At 35.1% G+C, this 21,163-nt stretch overlaps 3 protein-coding genes across 4 annotated transcripts; 1 reads left to right on the top strand and 2 right to left on the bottom strand.

The window, feature by feature from the left end:
- Window positions 2,611–4,025, bottom strand: LOC18585789 (abscisic acid receptor PYL4). Its single transcript, XM_007008792.2, has one exon. The coding sequence runs from the start codon at window positions 3,749–3,751 to the stop codon at window positions 3,104–3,106; it is 648 nt and encodes a 215-aa protein (XP_007008854.2). The 5' UTR covers window positions 3,752–4,025; the 3' UTR covers window positions 2,611–3,103.
- On the bottom strand, window positions 8,703–16,479 carry LOC18585788 (SNF2 domain-containing protein CLASSY 1). 2 transcript variants are annotated; one of them, XM_007008791.2, is made up of 7 exons: window positions 15,882–16,479; window positions 15,045–15,113; window positions 14,193–14,437; window positions 12,301–13,716; window positions 11,974–12,111; window positions 9,514–11,461; window positions 8,703–8,911 (listed from the first exon to the last, which is right to left on the bottom strand). In XM_007008791.2, exons 2-6 carry the CDS (start codon window positions 15,091–15,093, stop codon window positions 9,545–9,547), a joined length of 3,765 nt encoding a protein of 1,254 aa, XP_007008853.2. In that variant the 5' UTR covers window positions 15,094–15,113; window positions 15,882–16,479; the 3' UTR covers window positions 8,703–8,911; window positions 9,514–9,544. The 2 variants fall into 2 exon arrangements, with proteins under 2 accessions (XP_007008853.2, XP_007008852.2); XM_007008790.2 differs by having other exon boundaries at window positions 8,703–8,915; window positions 15,882–16,478.
- Window positions 17,496–20,338, top strand: LOC18585787 (cation/H(+) antiporter 15). Its single transcript, XM_018128968.1, has 3 exons — window positions 17,496–17,791; window positions 17,935–18,924; window positions 19,043–20,338. Exons 1-3 carry the CDS (start codon window positions 17,585–17,587, stop codon window positions 20,198–20,200), a joined length of 2,355 nt encoding a protein of 784 aa, XP_017984457.1. The 5' UTR covers window positions 17,496–17,584; the 3' UTR covers window positions 20,201–20,338.

The raw sequence follows: 21,163 nt of genomic DNA, 5'->3' as shown, positions 1-21,163 counted from the left end.
GCCATTCTTTTGCTAGGATTGCATCCTAAACTTGCTTAATTTAAAAGGGATAATTACATTTTAATCTTAAAATTTTTTTAAAAAATAAATTAAATTTGAGCTCCATAAATTTCAACATTATATTGTTAAAAATTAGAAAACATGGAAAGGAATCCTCTCGTCTTCCTTTGAATTTCCAAGAGCCTCTCCTCACCCTTCCGCAAGAAATCACCTTGATCAGAGCTCAGAATTTCGACTCTCTAACACTATCCTAAACCAATCAATGTTTCAGAGTATGCTATGAACCTGATGATTTCCATGTGGATGATCCTTGAAAAATATTCTTTGAACAACCTCTTTAATCAATTCAAAAACATTTCTTGAAGTTTTAATTTCAATTATCCTATATATGTATGTAAGGTCTTACTCAATTTAAAGGATTGGAGCTTTTCTTTTTTCTTTATATCTCCCAAAAATAAAAAAGATGGAACCCTTTGTTTGCTTGCTTGATGCTAATTCAAGAATCAATTGGGTCTAAGAAGACAGGCTTCTTTTTTCTGAACAAAACAACTTGTCTAAAACCTGTTGCTGCACATGTCAACTTTCGCATATCTATACTGGAAGTCTGCATGTCCAAGGTAGCTGTAGCTGCAGCTGCTGCTGTTGCTGCTCTCTCTCCCAGCAGCAACTTGCAAAGCTTTCAGCCTTTGAATATCAATAATAACATCCTTCGAAAAGCTTTGCTAGCTTGGAAATACTTTCTGTCTTTCTTTTTATCTTTATCTAGTTGCAGACAAGAACCACGTGTAGGGGGTGCCACCACCTGGTTTTCTGAGCAAATTCCAGCTGTTTCAACTGTGAAAAAATCAGCATGACATTTAAGCAAGTGGCCAAAACTACTCTTGTGAAGAAGCTGAAGATTCAATTAGATGGATCAGCTATAATTCATTAATAATTTTCTCTCTCTCTCTCTCTATATATATATATATTTTTTTTCCAAATTTACAAATAACGTAAGTGTCAACTGACGTGTAATAATTTACTTACTATGTAACGATAGGTTGTTTCACAAAAGTCTGGTTTATAGTGTAATTAAAGCTTAAAAGGGCTCAAATTCTCAGTTTATGCTTAATTCGAAAATCTAATTGAAATTCACAATGATATACAACAGTTTTCTTTAGACCACAGTAAAGCTATCCAGCAAGGATATGGCTGCTGCAGATTTCGTGAGGGGAAAAAACCTGAAAGCTGAGCAGGGTGTGAAGGAAATGTAGAGAATCTAGAGATTGAGCCAATTTGTTCAAGCAACTTCCATTTTCTGTTGCCTGCGTACTGAAAACTTTCCTAGAAAGCAAACAAAACTACAATGACCAAAGAGATAAGATGCCCTGATTGTCAGTATACACCACAGTAACCCGTACCGAACAAACAGAAAACCAAAAATTCCTTCCAGAAATCCTAGACCCTGACCCTGAGATCTATATTTAGGCTTATGATAAACATGGGCATTGATTCATCAATTCAATGGAAAGCATTTTACAAATAGAAAGCATGAGCAGTCAAATCAGCTGCCTAGCACAGAAACAAAAACGGGTGGCTTTCGTTTCATTTTGTTTTCTCTTTTCTTTATGTAAACAACGTGGAACATTAATAGCCTCCGTGCCCACTTGCATACCCAAGTTGCAAAATCTCCCCGCCCCCTTGCACAACACAAAATATAATAACAATAACAAGAGAAAATTACAGGGGAAAAAGAATATAATTAGAAAATAAAAATAGTAATTAACATCAACTTGCATTTTGTTTCTACATCAAGTTGGAGTTATTAAAAGTCAAGTGGCAATTTGCAAAAGCAACCTAGTTGATTCCTTCCTCTAGTGTGCGTGTGTATATATATATATATATTTTGTAGGTATTTCGAATTTTCTCTGTGCATGAGCTTATACAGAAAATTCTAAAGTTTGAGTTTTTTTTTTAATTTTTTTACATATATTAATATATTAATACATGTTGAGTCTCTCACATGTTAGGCACCGGCTTTTCAATTCCGATTAATTATTAATGTATTTTTATTTTTAAATCATTATTACGATATTCTCTCAAAGTTTAGGGAAATGTAATGGAATAATGTAAGTATATAGCATAGTACGACACATAATTATTGGATAAATCTAGTTTGAAACCACTGTTTTGCCATGGAGAAAAGCACATTATTAAGAAAACTTATCACATTGGAAACCATGTTCAATGCATGGTTTTTGCATATTTATATAATAAAACACCCTTAATGATCATTAGTGCATTACAAAATTGGAATCTCTTAACACTTTACAGCAAAGGATTGTAACATTTTTTTTTTGAACTTTACAACGAAAAATTATTTCATTAATCCGGCGAATATTTGGCAACATGTTATAAATAAATATAGGTTGTGCACTTTATTATAAAAATTATTGATTTGATTAATTTTATCGACGAATTTGACTGTATTTCGAAAAAATAATGATTTCTCATATAGAAAAGAATAATAAACAAATAATCAAATTGATCCTCTGCTGATTATAAACATTGATCAAGCTTGAAGAATTTGTTCCATGGAAGAGATATATATATATATATATATAGCTAGGGTTGACTTAAATTACCTAATGCTTTTATGATATATTCAAAAAATTACATACAAAGGGGTAAAAGAAGAAGGAAATCTAATGGGAAATGGGAATTCACAGGGATTACTACAAACTTTTTGACTGATTCGTACGTAAAGAAAGAAAGAAGAAAAGAACACCCCTTCTACATTGAGACAAAGCAGGACATTCATATAATTACATAGACAATGAACAGAAAAATTGACTGTGATCAAAGCAAAATCTTCACAAAAGGAAAATGGTGAAGAAGGAGCAAAAACAAGTTTTATAACATTAGATCATCGTCATGGTACTAGTTCTGTATGATCACCTTCAACTTCAAGGCTTCTATTTGATCTATGGGAATTCCCGGTATGAGTCCTGTTAGCTGATCTTCCATCGTTGAGCCAATGGAACCCATCTCGGAAAACAAAAAAAAAAAAAAAGAGAAAAGAATTAAGAGATTAGTAACCTTTTCTTTTTCTTTTTTTTTTGGATTATGGGGATGATGGTTTTGCTCTTCTAGCCATGTTTTCCGCCATCTGAGCCAAAGATTGAAGGTTGCAACGTACAATGGTGTCGACGAAAATCCAAGTATCGTCACTAGTGTTACCGGGCGGTATATCGACGACGAACGATTCGACGACAACTGTACCTTTACCATTCGGAGAAGCGTGGAGAGTCGTGACGGACTTGTAATTGGTCAACCGATGATCGCCTCCAACCACGCTGAAGCTAAGCACGTGACGTTCGTCGTCGAGGATCTCGAGCCTCTCCGTGCTGGAAGCGGCGGGGAGGCCGGACACGACGTGGACCTCGCGGAGGGTCCCGACGTTGCCGTCACCAACGATGACATGGCAGCTCTTGAGGAAGTGCTTGTAAGCTTGAGGGTTATCGAAGCGACGAACCACTGACCAAACCGTCTCGACAGGGGCTTCGATGGCTTGAACGACTGCTGAGCAACACTGGTTAGGCCCCACCGTGTGGATGTGGTACGTCGCCACCGTGTCAGGCACCGAGAAACCGCAAGGAAGAGGGAGAATCCTCGTGAGGGTGCAAGCGGTTGTGGGTTGAGCTTGTTTTTGGTGGCAACCGATGGTGGTGGTGGCGGAGACGGCTCGGTGGAGCTGCAGCGAGGAAGGCATTGTGGTTGTTCTGCTGGTTTTGGGTCAGTGTGGGTTTGTGTTGGAGGTCATGGTAAGCTTAAAACCGCGTGGGAGGGGTTGAAATAAATACGTGAAAGATCAAAAGGGGAGGGCTCAAATAAAAAAAAAAAAAAAAGGGAAAAAGAAAGAGGACCACTTGGAATTGTTTGAGGATTTCTTGGAGGAGGAGTTTTGAGGGGGAAGAAAGAGAGAAAAGAGAGAAGCGAAAACAGCTTTAGCTTACGCCGGACACTGCAAGTGGATCGCCAAGTTGCAGATCCTTTGGACTTTGTTTTAGGTAGATTATCCTATTATTTTATTCAAACTACAAAACTGCCACTTTCTTAATTAATTTTCTTTTTTATTAATTTTTTTAAAAAAAATTATGTTATAAGATCCTAATTTTTTTTCGAAAAGTAAGAAAGAGATTTATTTCATAAATAAAATCTTCAAACAAAAATATGACTTTAAAATATCAAATTTAGTAAGATCATATGTTAACTCGTTAATAGTATGAGAAATGTGTTGGATTTGTCATTTGCCTAATTATGATTATAGAGTTTCAATATGTAAAATAAATTTATTTTATTTTTATAAAACTCTATTTTTATTTCCTCTAATTCTTATTTATTATTATTTTAGTCTAGGTAAGCCATAACTGATTTATACTTCATCCACTTCTTTTTTTTTCATTTTTTTGAGACATTTCAAAATAAATAATTTTTCTTTTTTATGCTTAATATTCTTACTTTTTCTACATTATAAAATTATTTTTTATATTTTTTAATTTTTCATATTTTAAATTATTGATCATCTATATTATAAAAATTCAAAATTTAATATTAATTACATTAAAATCAAAACTTCTATATTAATTTTCACGAAAATTAAAAAAAGGTAAATAAAAAGGAATTTAAGGAGTATTTCCAATAGAGAATTTTTTTAATTTTTCTCTTCCTTTTTGGTGGGGTTCTTTTTTTTTCTAAGTCTATCAATTATTGATAATATTTAAGTTATTACATTAAATAATTAGTTATGCTAAAGAAGGGCTTGATTTTTGCAACATAAAAGTTAAGATTAACATTGTTTTTTCCACCTCCTTTCATAATCAGCAGAAATTAATACATATAGTACAAAGATTAAGACTTGTTTAGTAACCCACAAATGCTTCATTAATTGCTTCCTTCATCGTGTATCACGCATCTCGAATATGCTCAATTTAATTAATCTTAAATTTTAATCCCCTAAATCATAGAAAAACAATGAAAGTGAATTTGGTCCTCCACATAGATTTATAACACGATCGGTCACTTAAAAATTTATATAAAAAGTGATGTAATATTATTTCAAAGCAAATTACTTGTTCTGAGTAGAGATAATGAAACTATATAATAATAATAATAATATTAAAAATGGAAGAGTCGCGACTGACACGTGTATCTGTCCTCAATGTGACGTAAACTCCTTATCATGAAATTTTGAATTTTCCCAAGCTTGACTAGGTAGCGAAATATCAACCTTGGTAAAGAAGATTCACAGTGCAAAGCTTGGTTGATGCTTCCAGCTGATATAATCTTTGTGAAATTATCAAATCCAATATTAATTGAATGCATAAATCATGATTTTTAACATTGGTAGGCTGGAATTCATTACTTAGTGGGATTAGGGATCCAAAGTTGCAAATATTGAAATGCAAATGAATAAATATGTTTCAAATCAAAAGGAAATAACCAAGATATGTTAATCATGATTAAGTCTTGATTTTCTAATCAAATAAAGATCTCTTTGGGTGAAAATAATTAGAAAATGATTACTTGGTTCAATATTATTTCAATACTATCTTTACAAAAGAAATTAATAATTAACCGAATCAAACAAAATCAACATAAAATTAAATTAAATTCACACATAATAAGATTCAAACTTTGAATCTAAAGATTCGGGAGCTTGCTTTCTTATCGTTGAAATAAGACTTTGTCGGCGTTTTTTTCCAAGGATTATTAATGGCTGACTTGTGATAAATTCATGTGGAAAAATTCTACCTAGAATAAGGAGGAGAAAAAGATCACAATTGTCCCACTAGGCTAAATTGATCAGGTGCAACTTGTTTCATAATATTATCAATGTTGTTGTCATCATTAACAACTAGCCTAAAAAAAACTAATAATATTCTTCATTTTATTTTTTTAAAAAAATACTTTAATTAATAATGGTTTATGGTTCATGATTTTTACTTTAACAAAAACTATGATTTAAACAAATGATCAAAATATAGTGTTATTGGAGCAATTTATGTAAGACAAATTCATAATTAGTTTGTAGAATTTTAATAGCTTTTTGTGTGCAAAATACTTTGGGAATACTCTGGCATTTCCCTCCTCACTATTTTTTTTTGTTAATTAATTAACTAAATTAAAAAATGCTAATTTAAGTAATTGATGTCTTTATTTTGGTAGAAGATGTATTAATTTTGAGAATAATATATATTTTTAATTTCGTTGCTGGAATACAGTAAGCAGTTCCCACTTGAGGTACAAAACAAACAAAATAGCACTAATTTCAACAAAAAATGTCGGCATCATATTAAGTTAGCTTGATTGGGTTTTTCTTTTTTGGCAATAGCAGCAACTTGTCTAATAATTCCATGTCACTTGGCGAGCTGGGATTAACTCAAATCATCCAAATTATTAGGAATTTTATTTTTTTTATAAGGAGTCTTACAATCTATTCGATCTTTTATTTTTATTTCAGGTGTAATATATATTAAATAGTTTTGTTCACGTGTGACGGAACTTTTCAGTTCTCTGTTAATATTAGTCTAATCGTTAACTTATAAATTTTGTATTTCTTTTGAAATCTTAATAAAATCTCTTTGATTTAAAAAAAAAATGAAGATTTTATAATTATATATAATTTAAGTATTTATATATTGTTCAATAGTTTAATAAGAAACATTGTACCTTCTCCCTTCTTATAACCCTTATAATAATAATAATAATAATATATATAATATAATATGAAAGCTTTAATCTCAGCTCTTAAGCTAGATAAGCACAATCCATGCAACTTGGAACATAATACAAAAGGTAGGCAAGCCATCTATTCATCACCAAATTATGATAAATATATGTAATATATTCATTTCTTTGTCAAGATAATTAATTTCTTTAAAATGAACAATAGAAAAAAAAAACCGAAAAAAAATAAAAAAGGGCCATAAAAGAAAAAGAGGGTTAGTTGAATAACTTGAATGTTACAAGTTGGTTCTATTTTATTACCCACATTCAACTTTAATCATCTCTATCTTCTCCTTTAATTTACTCTATGCAACCTTTTTTTTTTTTTGACATGATTCCCTTTGGTTTGATCTCTTCTTTTTTGTCCTCATTCTCCCATTTTTTTCTTGCTTTCCCTATTCCAACCAACTTCCACCAACTTGTTCCTTTACTTACTTTGAAAGTTTTATCCCAATCTTCTTACCTTGGTGCTCCTATTATAAAGAGAATCATCAATTTTCTTTTTTATTTTTATGTTTAATCCAAGTTTTTATGCAATTAAAATTATACCCTAGCTCTGAATTAAGAGTCTTTAAGAGTTTATCTAATAATTTGTCAATAGTTTGACTGTAAGACCAAACTTGGAGGGTTCAAACTTTGGAAACAATTGTGTAAATATGACAAATTCTAATGTATATATTAATATAAAATAAAAAACTATTTTGAGGGTTGTCTTCATCCTAAATGAAGGTTTAAAAGAGATATTGTATTTTACCCAAAATAGAAAGAAAAGAACAAAAAAGAAATGAGAAATATTGGTGTAGAATAGGAAAAAGAGCATAACTAACCTAACCCAAGAAAGGAAAAAATAATTGCTGTAGGTAGCTAGTATTGAAATAATGTTATGAAAAATATTACTCTTTCCGTCTCTTTTTCTTTATTTTTTTTAAATTCTTACTGAGATTAAAATAATAACTTTGACTTTGATGCATTTTATATTAAAGTTTAAATTTTTTTATAATATAAATGTTCAATACATTTTAATACAAAATAGTAAAACAAAATTCATTTTTGAACATTTAAAAAAAAAAAAGATAGATAAAGAAAAAAAAAAACTAAGAAGATAGTATTTGTAGTGTTCATAATGTCTTCGTAGAAATCCTAATAATCAAATGCTAGTAGCCAAGTTGACTCATGAGGCCTAACATAATAAAAAAGTCAAACTACCTGGTCAAGGAAATGAATCTGGTAGGGCATTTGATGTGAGGAAGAATAGAAAAGGTAAAAGTTTTTTTCTTTTATTTTAGTTTCCAAGTTGCAATGTTTTTTTAAGGTTGCCAACTTGTCGTGAGCGTTTGGTTCATGGAACTTTCCACAGGACAAATCATTTCCCAAGAACTTAATCCAAAACAACTCTTGTGTATATATTATTGTATGGCTAATTGTTCATTGTTGATGTCATGACTACAAGTTAATATAGAAAAAAGAGCAGGGTTTTCAACATTCCTGGTTTCAGGCTCTCCCAAACCCCTCTATTCCCACCCATGGTTTTTGACATTTAACAATTCTTAATCTCTCCCTCTCCCTCTCTTTCTCCCTGATTTGGTGTAAAAGAGAGAAAACTTTTCACTGTGGCATGATCAACAGTTAAAACCCCTTTGTTTGACAAAATGGGGTGAGAATTCTACTTGTGATGCACATTTTTTTTAACCCTGCCGACACCAAAATCTGCTTGTAGGATTTACCAGTGCTAGTAGCTCCCTGCCCCAAAAGTTTTCCAAAGGTATAGAAGTTTAGAACAGTTCTGCTAGGATCTAATTCATTAGTGCTTATATGATCGCAGATTATATCCCTATAAGAACATACTACTCTCGTGTGCAGGCTCTAGTTGCGGTTTGATAAACATACAAGCATCATATATAATGTTTAAATGAAATCAATATGATAAAAAAAAAAAAAAAAAACTCTGAACAGCCAGGAAGATCCATGTCATTTGACAAGATGAAATTGTTTGCTGTGAAAAGCATAATGATAATGGTCTATTGCTAGAAACATATTATAAAGCAAGCTGAAGAGAAACAATCCAAGATTGGCCTAGCGGTTGTTATCTCTCCTTGACGAGATTCAATGTTCAAGGTTCGAATCCCCCTCTTCCTTAGACTTCCTATCTACCAAAACAACAAAAACAAAGACAAAATATAAAGCTGCAGAACAGGTTTAGTCATAGCACAAGTATAAACCACATTGCAAGTCAAGGAGAAAGAAAATACATGTAAAGTCGATGCAAAAGCAACAATATTACATGAATGCAGAATGACTGAAGAGAAAGATCAACAGATTAACCATTCAGCATTTTTTATTTAGTCATATGCTTACCTTCTTTCTATTTGTGGGTGGGTTGGTTTCGTAGATGCCCACAGACTTCTATATTAAGGGGCTGAAGTACTGATCTGTAATGGTCACTACTCACTTTTGTACAATTCAAAGTATGTTCCTAGGAGGAGGATGCAGTTGTGATGTGTTCAAACATATCATCTGGTCACTTATATTCCAAATTTAGTATCTGGGACTTATGATACAGACCAACATTTATCTTGCTTTTCATTAAGTTGACTAAGTCGAATATTTCAATCCCATCTCTTTCTCCACTGATTATAGCAGGAAGTGAAGGAGACTCAACCGCATAATCATACACAAAAATAGATATACACACATGCATGCATGTAAGGATCATTTATCTGTAACAAAAATGAGACAATTTCTTACGTTTTTACTGTCATAGGAAGCTAGTCTCTGATCAACCAGTAGAAGCCTTTTCATTTTTCATAATCATATGGAACGACTTAACTTTGTCCTCTGCCACTATCTCCCTCAATACATCATCTTCGATCTTTTCTGCTTGCCAGCGAGACGGGTCCTCCACAAATGCCTCACTAAAAATCATACTTGATACCCATTCCTTCCATGTGGTCCTACGGTACTTATCTTCTTCAAGTGTGCCTGTTGCCAAGAGCTGATAGACAAAAACAACCTTTTGCTGACCAGGCCGAAAAGCCCGTGCAATAGCCTGCTTTGTCTTGGAAGGATTCCATTCTGAATCCAATAAAATCACCCGCGATGCAGCTGTCAAACTAATGCCTTCAGCACACGCTGTAATTGAAGCAAGTAGTATCCTTGAAGCGCCACCTGGTTCCTCAAACTTGTCCATCACTCGTCCTCTTTCAAATAGCTCCAAGTCTCCTGTAAGGACCAATATTTCTCTACCCTTCCGCCATCGAAAAACTATCTCAAATAATTCGATAAACAAATTAATGGGGGCAATATTGTGGCAAAAAATGAGAACCTTTTCCTTCTTGATGACTCGATAAACAAGGTTCAAAACAAACATCACCTTGGACCCTTTCTTAAAATCAAACTTGATCTTCTCAAGTGCCATCAACTCTTCTGGACTGAAAAACTTATTAACACAGTTTGAAGTCCTGACCAAACTAGGATGTATCGATGCAAGAGTTATCAAAAGTTCCAGTTCCAACGGATAGCCACTATATCCAGCCATTATTTTGTGAAGTTTCACCAAAATCTCATGTTGTACGTCCGTTGAGTTCATCATTAAGGTGTAAATTTGTAAACCAGGGAGGCTGTCTGAATTCCCACCTTCATACACATCGATAAATCCATTTGTGATGTTTCTCAACATGTTAAGACCATGCAACCTCTCTTCTCCTTCGCTAGAATCAATCTTCCTGGCAATTTTGTCTATGAAGAATTTTCTTGCTCTGTTCTCTAACAAATTGCGTGCCTTGTCAAACTGACTCTTCTTCTTTTTGGATTTAGGGTCCAATTCCCTCAACACTTCATACACAAATTTTGGTCTTGCTAGGCACAAGGTGTTAAAATATTCACAGAAGTTGTTCTGAAACAATGTGCCCGAAAGCAATATCCTCAGATCCGTTTCAACTTTCATCAAAACCTTTCTCAACCTTGATTTAGTACTTCTGGGGTTGTGCCCTTCATCCAATACCAGGAGCCCTGGACTTTCACGAAGCACTTTAGCCATAAACTTTCTGTGCTCAAACTTTGAATCTTCTCGCATTAATGTCAGGAATGAGGTGTAACCCATAACAAGAACACTTGGTTGTGCATGCCACTTCTGTATTTTCTCTAGACAATCCAAAACATGCATAACATCTTGACTAGGTTTCGGAGCTCCATGCAGCCTTACTGACTGCTTCTTGAAGACTCTATAAGTTCTACGTCCATGAATCAAATGAACAGGTATAGGAATTTCCCACTTGATAAATTCCTTATACCAGGTGTATAGAGTTGTCTTCGGAGCAAGGACCAATGGCCTCTTTCCTGGGAATAACTTCAAGTAGCTAGTAAGGAATGCAATAATGAGAAGAGTCTTTCCAGCTCCTGGTGAATGAGAAACTACACAACCACCTGTTTTTTTAGATGCTGTTTCCATAAGTGCAGGTGTCAAAGAACCCGCAACGTTTTGCCATAAGAATTCAAAGGCCCTTTTCTGGTGGAAGTGTAATTTCTTCTTAAGTTCAGGGATTAGGGCCCACACATTGTCATTTTCTTCTGATAATGGAGTATCTATAGAAGTGTAATTGCAGAAAAGATTCAAGGCCTCATCTCCATCTGTTTTATGCTCTGGCTCCTCTTCACTGCAAACTTTACCATCTGCTATCCAGCTTTTATGTTCCAGCTAGAAAAAAAAAAGAAAATTAAAAAAATTGAGAATAAAAAAGAATAAAAGGCATGACCTTTTAGACAAGTGGTAAGGTGTTTTTGGACATGTCACTAATTTGACTAACGGAGTTAATGCATCATGTAATCTGCTTGTTAAAACAAAAGTTGGGAGTATCTAAATGCGAATTTTTTTCTTCAGGTACCAAATTGACAGTTTTGCTATAAATGAAGTACTAAATACGTAATTAACCCATAAAAATACCAACAAGAAGACACATCCAAATGCTGGCAATGCATGCAAGCATCCATGCAGCCAACAATGATACCTGCATATATGTAGAACAGAAAGCCCAGAAAGGAACTGAGACATCCCGTTCTCGAATTGGAGATCATTGTACCAAATATTTCACAATTAGTAGTTATAAAGCTTCCTTTCTTCCTTGCTATAAAATGTGGCAATGCAACATAAAATGATGTCCTTTTGGAGACAGACAACAAAAAGAAAAGAAGCATGAGTTTCAAACTTACAAATGGTGCAGAAACATATTTTATTTCAGTTCTCACAAAGCCACAGATACGACATAGAACCCCAATTTCTTCATCCAGTTTGAAATCATGCTGACAATTTCCACTAGATTTCCGCAGAGACTCAGCAGATACTCTAGCCTGAGAATAATTAAACTGAATTAACCATCAAGAAGAGAAGTTTAACTGAGACACAAATTTGCCAGTATAAATACATTAACCACAAAGAAACCTGCATAGTTGGGGGGTGGGGGTGGGGTGAAGGTGTTTATATCAACAGATTATCACATATAAGAATTTTGATCCAGAAAAAAATTTCAAAAGCTCTACCTCATCTTCCTCAAAGTAAGCTGATGCCATACATAGTTCCATTTCTCTCCACAATATTTCAGTATCTGACATATCTCCCTCATCCTCAACAGAGGGTTGTTCTGGTTCTGTTTTTCTACTCATTTCTGAGGATGCTGCTTCCTTAAACTGATTCCACTGATCAATAATGTGCGGCTCTTCTTTTGTGAATGTAGAATCAATGTTCTTCATATATGAATTAATCAGTTTATTGTATGCACCTGCACTTATTGTTGTTCTTTTGTAAGTTATTGGCTCATCATAATCTTCCTTTCTTGTATGAACAGAACGATGACTTTTATTCTGTCCTTTCTTTGAGAAAGATCTTCCCTTCCATGTACTTTCATAATCCATATATTCTAAAGCAGGAATTTTCTTCCTATGAGTTGTACGAGAGCGTTTCACACTATAATAATTCAAAGATACTTTTTCAACCTCTTCTGCATGACTTCTTGGAAATTTTGGGGCATGACAGTGTCCAGAGGCAAGAGGATCACTTTCAGAAGACACAGGAACAATAGCAAGACTATTTTGATGCTTCCTTGGATTAGTCGCACCTGATCTCCTTGGATAATTCACACTTGATTTCCTTGGGCCAGCCACATCTGATTTGAACTCCCTTGATATATTCTTACTTTTGCACACATCACTTGTTTCGCACTGGGTAAGCTCTTTTGAAGTACTTGCATTCATGCCAAACAAGTATGATAGTGGTAAGTTCATATCTTCCTCTTCTCTCCAGTTGCCGGTTCTCAATGGAGCTGTTCGAACCCAGCTAATATCTGTCTCCAGAGAACTATCGCAACCAAGGAAACGCTCAGGTTGTACATTCCTGCGTTTAGAGCGTCGCAAGTTCATAGCATCATAAACTGGCCATTGTCTGATCTCATGTGCACTACAAGCAGCACCAGCTTCATTATTTTGGTGGGGGTCAAGTCGGACCACATCGGATACGGAAATACCATTGTCTACCTTGAAATTTACAGCATGGAGATAATTATGAGAATTTAAGGGACTGCTATCATCTTCTCCCAGAATTTGATAGACAATCTTGTTCTGCACAGATCTCACATCAAATGCAATTCGCTTCAAAACAGATGTAACAAGCAACCATGATATATCAGATAAGAATTTCCCCAAAAATATCTTAGTTCGTCTCAATTCAGAGCAGTCCTCAGAGAAATTCCATCCATAGTGCTGATCATCACATGCATGCTTTTCAAGCCTTTGGAGGACAGAAATCTGATCGATTCCTACTACTTCAGTCTCTTTGCTCAAAATTACTTTCTCAGAACCAAGAGGACCTTGATTAACATACAAGTTAACATAAAACTGGCAGGAGCATTGAGAGTTGTGGGGCTTCCTCTCGATCGAACTTATTTTAGCATCAACCCAAACCTAACCAGAGCAAGAATCAGAAGATCAAAACTGAAAGCAGCAAGTACAACTTTCCAACATCTAAAAAAGCTAAGTAAACGTTGGAAACAGAGTTTTAGCAAGATGGCAAATATGTCACTCAGTAGCATCAAAGAAATGATAAACTATTTAACCAAGTATTTAAAGATTAGCATAAATAGATATCCACACACGACAAGAATATCAGCATTTAATTTATGCCCCCTATGAGCCATTCTTATGGTCAATTTGTGAAGGGAAATTAATTTACTTCATTATCAGACATTATTCCATTTAAGCATTGCAAGGTATGAGAAATAAAGAAAGAAGGCTAATTCCAAATGACAGAAGTCAGCAAAAGCTGCAATGTATAAATGCAAGCTGCATAAATCCACCTTATAACATATTAAGTCCCCAAATGGTAATAAATTTCAAATTATGAAGCCTGGAGTGCTCTGCCTGAAGAAAGCATAACTTACAGGCTCTGGATTCTCTTCATTAATCCCTGTCAGCGGAGAGGCTGAAAGAATGCATACGTCAATACCAGGCCTCAAAAAGCAGGTGCAGTCAGATAAAGTTGCCTGCCTAGACTTAACACGAAAATCAGAGAATGGTTGTTTCTCAATCAGATATTGATCATCTATCAGATGCATAGTCATGACCCCATTCTTAATTCTTATGAGTTCCACAGCTTGCCATGAACCGCAGAAGAGGACCTCAAAAGCTGTCAAACATAAAATCAGTGGAGTGATGCAAAATCAAAGAACAGTGAGAAATAACAATACAACAAAAAATAAAATTCACATTTAAAAAGAAAAGATGGAAGTGGATAATCTTTTAAATGAAATATAAACTTCAACCATTTAAAGATAACTAGTTGCAAAATTAACTTCAAGGAACTGCCAGCTATTGGGAGGTTTTATCTGTTTGTGATGAATTTGATGTAATGATTCAAAGGAACTTTATGAAGTTAGTTACAAATCCTCCGCATATAGATGCTCACGATGCAAAACATCCAGTATAGCGATCCCAGCAAGGCCATAACTACACTAACAATTCGGTGACTCTGTCCAAATACTTTTATTGTTCAATTACAACAAGAAGAAACTCTGATTCAGTTACATTTGCATTTTTCTGGCTGATTAAACAAAGTTTGGCAGTTTTCTCCTTTCATTACAAGTAAAATGTCACAAATATAATGGCCCAGTTACATGATAAACTACTCAAAAACTACACGTGCATTGAAATCTGTTTGAGTCCAATTCAAATGAAGAAAATCAATAAAGAAAGAAATACAATAAAAGTACAGGTCGATAGGAGGTAATGCTTACGATATGTATTAAATGGATGCTTGGATTGATATAACTGCCTTTTTCTCATTGTTATCAGTTAACAAGGCTCTGCAATGAAATAAAGGAATCAGGTTATAGAATCACAGATATCTGCAAAAATGAGCTTGAAACAAACAGCCTTTCAAGATCATTTTGGCAAATTAAACTTAAGATAAACTGAAAAGAAGGGTAAATATACATTAGTAGAAAATGTAATCTAACACACAGGTTCGTCAAGGTTAAGAAGGATCACTCCTTTATAACAGTCAAACTTCAATAAAACTATGACAGTCAAGCCAGAAAACAGCCTATTTTACCTGAACAATGGCAGGATCACTCGTTTATTACCCGATAAAAGAAAATTCCATAGATTATCATACAGAAGAAAAGGGAATGGAGAAAATGCAAAAGAAAGATGAGACTTTACCATAAAAAGCAGATATACAGTTGACTGAATACAAGCATCCATTTCATGCAACCACCAGAAGAGCAAAACAAGAGCAAATTTTTTGCCTTCAGAAGAAAATAAAGCATGACACAATCCAACTTAACTAAATTTTGTGGGGATTGATTACAAAGACGGCTGCTTTTGAATCCATTAACAAAATTTTCAATCCACAGTGCTTACACAGCTATGGAGATTTGTATAGAACGCAAAAGGTGTGAACAAAACTCAAAAAGTAGCACAAAAAGAAACCATCTTTCACATAAATAGTGTAGAAAAACGATTAGCAGATAGCTGAGTATCTACTAGAGTGTCTGTGTTCTTAAAATATGGAGATCATTGACACGATCATGATTATTATCTAAGAAAGGGTCAGTTCTAGCTACACTCACCTGAAAACAGCATCTGGGTCTTAAAAATAATCAGACTCCTGATAGATTATATAGCCTGAAATGAACAAACTTGGAGAAGCGGAACAACCAAGTGAAGAAACGAGTGAGTGTGAGTGATAGCAGAGTAAAAAAAAAGGACAAAACAAAAAGGAAGGGATAGAAAAGGACAGCGCGGCGAAGAATTCTATTTATATGTCTGAGAATCTTGGGGTTTGTGCTTGCGCTTGCATGACTTAAAGTGAAGGGCCCGCCCCTGGCCATGGAAACTTTTTTGCTTTCAATGGCAAGTCGGATGAATACGGAAGGAAGAGGAGGGTGAAATGGGAAGGAGCGTTTGTGAATGGGCGGCAGTGATTGATCATTGAGAGTTGAGTTTGCAGGTGTGGGAACCACCGAAACTGCTGGACTTGGTTTTGCTGATGAAATGATGATTTCGAAGTTAGGTTAGCAGCACGTGTAATATCAGAGGCAGGGGGAGGAGGGGACTGCAAGTTAGTGTTTTTTTATGTTTTTTCCTTCTTTTTTCTTCATTACCAAAATGTCAAGCTTTCTGCTTGTGGGATGGGTCACTCACTCTTCCCACCCCTCCTTGTGTTTAGAGCCAGTGCTGATTCTCAGATAAAGAAGATCACTTCACTTTTCTTCTTTTAGCCTGTTTTTGGAATGGGCTTTTATACTTTTCCAACAGTACTTTCAAGCTAAGCCCATAGTTCACAACCTTATTAGGGTCATATACAAATACCAAATGGGATTTGGTCTTGGCCCAAAAATTCATCCTGATGGTAATTTACCAGTGGATTCAGCTGCTTTTATCTAGAATGCAAGTGGGAAAATATAACTTTCTTTTTGTTTTTGGCTTTGAAGTTCAAGTTTTGTTTCAATGCATGCTTCCCATGCATATCAATAAAACATGCAAGGAAAGTTTGTCTTAATTAACCATAGCATGACAAGAAAGCATGAGCATGATGTTGTTTTGAGTGTTTTAAGTATATCAATTTTATGATTCTTAACATTAAGATTTCCCATAAACGAAGAATACTGCCTCTAATCACATAATTATTGTATAATGAACAGTGAAATAGTAAATATTTTGGATTAGTATTAACTTTTAAAAGATTTTCAAATTACGTATAAATTTGTCGATGTTTTAATTTAGAAATTAATTATTTGGATAATTTGTAACCGAGCAATCTAGTTACTTAATTGTACGCCCTATATATGTTAAGCTAGCTACCAAATTCCTCAAAGTTGTTTTGCTACTATTAACAGGCCCTGTATTTTTCATCAAAAGCTGAGCCTATATATGCTAATAATAGAACATTTTCCCTCATGTTACTCCTCACGACTCATGCTTTAAAAGAGAAAAAAAAAAAAAAAAAGAAGGCATTAGACCTTATAAAGAACAAGTTGTTAGCACCTTATTTGAGGCAAAACAGAAAAGATTCAGAATCAATCAGCCGACCAGAAACTACCAAGCCCTTCAATTCCCTCAATTTTACCTTGGCCAGGTCGTTATTGCTTGTGGAAGCTATTTTTACACTCAGGATTCCTTGAATATATATATATATATATATATGGCACTGGCAGGGGACTTTTTTTTTATGGTCAAAGCATTTCAGGGCATTGACAAAAACTGGTCAGGAGACAAGAAGAAATTCTTGGATCTGCCTGACCAGAAAACTTTCACAGGGGGGTAGAGCAAAATGGCAATAAACGAGACCATTTACCCCAAGTTATGCATATTGTATGAACGCAATATGTACTCGAAAGGCATTTGGTATGGAGAGAACCCTTTGGATTATTTCATCCCTCTTGCCATGTTTCAAATAATCTTGTTTTTCATACTCTCTCGGGCAGTATACTTCCTTCTAAGGCCCTTGAAACAGCCTAAAGTTGTCTGCAATGTACTGGTATGGTTTGGTTGCACATTTCTCTTCATTTTTGTTTTGTTGGTATGATCCTTTTAACGTGTGGTTTGTCTCATGGTGCTGAAATTTACTTCAGAATCGATGATAAAGAAGTTGAATTTTGAAACTGTTTTTGTTAATTTCAGACTGGACTCCTGTTAGGACCTTCGGTGCTAGGGCGGTACACAACATTAATGGATAATTTATATCCAGCTAAGGAGATGTTGGCTGTCAATACCCTCTGCTTATTTTCCAATATCTCCTTTATATTCTTGATTACAGTGAAAACGGATACCAGGATGATCTTTAGAACAGCAAGGGATGACTGGAGTCTTGGCCTATTATCCATATTAGTTCCTCTTGGAATCAGTTATACTCTCTTTAACTTGCTAAGGGATTTCCTGCCAGGATTTCAAGGAGGAATCGCCGCTTTTACAGTATGCGGTATCATGTCAACAAGTTTTTTATCTGATGTTGCCTATGGTATGGATGAGCTCAAGCTCTTAACTTCGGAGCTAGGCCAACTTGCCACGTCTTCTGCAATGATCAATGATTTGGTTGGATGGGCAATCTTGGCGACGTTGATTATGTCAAGCCAAACAAAATCATTATCGATTGAAGCTATGCTTTCGTTTGCTGCATTCCCAATCTTCGCATTGTATGCCGTACGGCCAACAATATCATGGATTATCAGGACAACACCAGAGGGAAAACAAGTAGATCAATTATATGTTGTTGCAACTCTACTTGGGGCTTTCGCAATGGGAGCAATCAGCGACGCTATAGGCCTGAGCTTCCTACCAGGGATTATTGCTATGGGACTGATCGTACCAAATGGACCGCCTCTAGGTGCAGCAATAGTAGAGAAATCTGAACTGATCATCAATGAATTTTTTATGCCCTTTTTCTATCTTCGATTGGGTCGTCTCGCGAACATAGTTGAAATACGGGATTGGAAAGAGTTCAATGCACTGCTATTGATCATCATCACAGGATTTCTAGCGAAACTCCTGTCAGTCTGTTTGCATTCATGTTTCTGCAAAATGAGGGTCAGATATGTTCTTTTGCTCAGCTCGATGTTGAATGTGAAGGGTGTACTCAAGTTTATTTATTTCATCAGATTTCTCACAAAACGGGTTAGTCCACAAATGTTCTTTTGCTTCCTACTAGTTTTATCCTATTAAATTCAGAGTGATTATCCATATCTGTACCGTCACAATCATGTTTTCTTACCATAGTCTAATTTTGCTTCAGCGTATAGACGAGCAATCCTTTGTTCTACTAATCCTGTCCAATCTCACCGTCACTGCCATTGCAATGCCCCTGATAGAATACTTTTACAAGCCTCATCTTAGACTCGAAACCTCGTTGTCCGCAAAACTAAGTACAATGTCACTGCATTCGACCTCAAGCTTTGGGGAATTAAGGATTCTTCTTTGTATTCACAATGAAGATGACGTCCATGGCATTATCACTCTCCTAGAAGCATCTAATCCGACGCCGGTGAGCACCATATGCGCCTACGTGGTCCATCTTGTGGAGCTTGTTGGTCGAGCAACACCGCTTCTAGCCCCTTACAAAAAGGTGGGGCGCAACCGCACAGACCGAATTATGCGAGCCTTCACTAATTATTCAAAAACTTCGGAACAATCCGTCACGGTTCAGCCCTACACCTCGATTGCTCCATATAAGACCATGTACGAAAACGTCTGCAGGCTAGCTCAAGCAAAGCATGTTCCTCTCATCATCGTCCCATTCCACAAAAGCCAAGTCGGTGAAATCAATGCCAGCTTCCGCTGTTTCAACGTGCAAACGCAAGCCTACGCACCTTGCACGGTTGGAATCCTGGTACAAAGGGGGTTGAGCTGCGTGACCTGTGCTGAATTCTCCTGCAACATTGCTGTGCTGTTTGTAGGTGGACCTGACGACCGCGAGGCCTTGGCATTAGCAGCTCGAATGTCAGGCCATCCTCGTGTCCAAATCACGGTAATGAGGATCATCGTGAGAGAAAATGTACATCAAAGTGAATTAGAGCAGCAGCTTGACGACAAGTTGTTAACAGAATTCAAGGCAAAAACCGAAAACTATAATTTTGTACAATGTTTGGAGGTCCAAGTAAACAACAGCGTTGAAATTTTGAGTTGGATCAGATCTCTAGAGAACAAGTATGACCTTGTCATGGTAGGGAAACGGCAAGGGAGCAATCTAGAGCTTGAGGGAGACATGGCAACTTGGATTGAGCATCCAGAGCTTGGGGTGCTCGGAGACATGGTTGCCTCGGAGGATTTCCGTAGAGGCACGGTGTCTGTGCTGGTCCTGCAACATTGTATGGTCGGTGAAACTTCCAAAAATCGATCCAGTTCCCAACGTAGGAGATATAGTATTGGTTCCTTTTCAGCATTGCTGAAGTAGTATATTCTTGTTCAGATAGAGAGATAGTGAAACACATCAATTTTGCTGTCAATTCAAAAAGAGGGATACATATCAAATGCTTATTGTCTCCTCCAGATTGAAGAATTAATTAATCTACTGGTTAAAAGAAATAAAAAACAAGCCAATATTCAGTAACAACTATGGAAACACAGATGATTAAACAATACCAGATTGCCTATCGTCACATGGAAACATCATTAATTAATCAATTCAAACATTCAGGAGAAAGAGCACAGTTATCAGTTGTTTTTTTTTTTTCTTTTTTGAATATCTAATAGACTAATACTCTTACCTTTTCTTGTTAGATTCTAAATAAAAATCGCTATTGGATACTAAATAAAACTTAAAAAATATACTTTTTATCCAGTAATTTAGTATCATTTTTCTACATAATAAAAAGCCCTTATCTTTTTTGTCCATTATAAATCAAAATTTAGGAGTAAGGTAATATTATTATCTATAGTTTAAAGGTTGGACATAGTATAAATTTATTTGAACTTATGATATCTTCTTATTTAAGGGTTCAATTGATTACTCATTTTCATCTATTTTTATCTATTGCAATCTAGCAATAAGTTGAAAAAAAGAAAACCCAAATTAGAACAACTCCCTCCAGCAAAATTTTTTTTTTAAAAAAAGATCAGTCCTATATTTTACATCTGTTCTTGCATTGGTTTTGGAGACAAATTGAAAGGTTATTAATTACAGGTAAATCGGTTTCTAAATACTGTCTCTTGCTATCTAATGGGGGGTTAACTAATTGTCTACAACCAAAAGCTATCATGCCATTGGTTTTTTTTCTACTTAAGCCACCAAAACTGAATATATAGCTCGATTTAATTAAGTACTCCAACTTTCATTACCATTATTGACGACAAAATTCATAAAAAGATCAAAGAATCAAATATCAGTTAATCTGATAGTTAGAATTGTAAATCTCAA

Source organism: Theobroma cacao, chromosome 10 (genome assembly GCF_000208745.1).
Source record: "Theobroma cacao cultivar B97-61/B2 chromosome 10, Criollo_cocoa_genome_V2, whole genome shotgun sequence".
Classification (NCBI taxonomy): domain Eukaryota; kingdom Viridiplantae; phylum Streptophyta; class Magnoliopsida; order Malvales; family Malvaceae; genus Theobroma; species Theobroma cacao.
This window is presented reverse-complemented; position numbering and strand designations above follow the sequence as displayed.

Bases quoted from the DNA above. Each gene is read 5' to 3' on its own strand.
- LOC18585787 (XM_018128968.1), top strand. From the start codon at position 17,585: ATGGCAATAAACGAGACCATTTACCCCAAGTTATGCATATTGTATGAA. The intron at 17,792-17,934 runs GTATGGTTTGGT...TGTTAATTTCAG, and splicing joins AAGTTGTCTGCAATGTACTG to ACTGGACTCCTGTTAGGACC. The intron at 18,925-19,042 runs GTTAGTCCACAA...ATTTTGCTTCAG, and splicing joins TCAGATTTCTCACAAAACGG to CGTATAGACGAGCAATCCTT.
- LOC18585789 (XM_007008792.2), bottom strand. From the start codon at position 3,751: ATGCCTTCCTCGCTGCAGCTCCACCGAGCCGTCTCCGCCACCACCACC.
- LOC18585788 (XM_007008791.2), bottom strand. From the start codon at position 15,093: ATGAGAAAAAGGCAGTTATATCAATCCAAGCATCCATTTAATACATAT. The intron at 14,438-15,044 runs GTAAGCATTACC...TATGTTTGACAG, and splicing joins GCATCCATTTAATACATATC to CTTTTGAGGTCCTCTTCTGC. The intron at 11,462-11,973 runs GTAAGTTTGAAA...TTTTTTTTCTAG, and splicing joins AATATGTTTCTGCACCATTT to CTGGAACATAAAAGCTGGAT.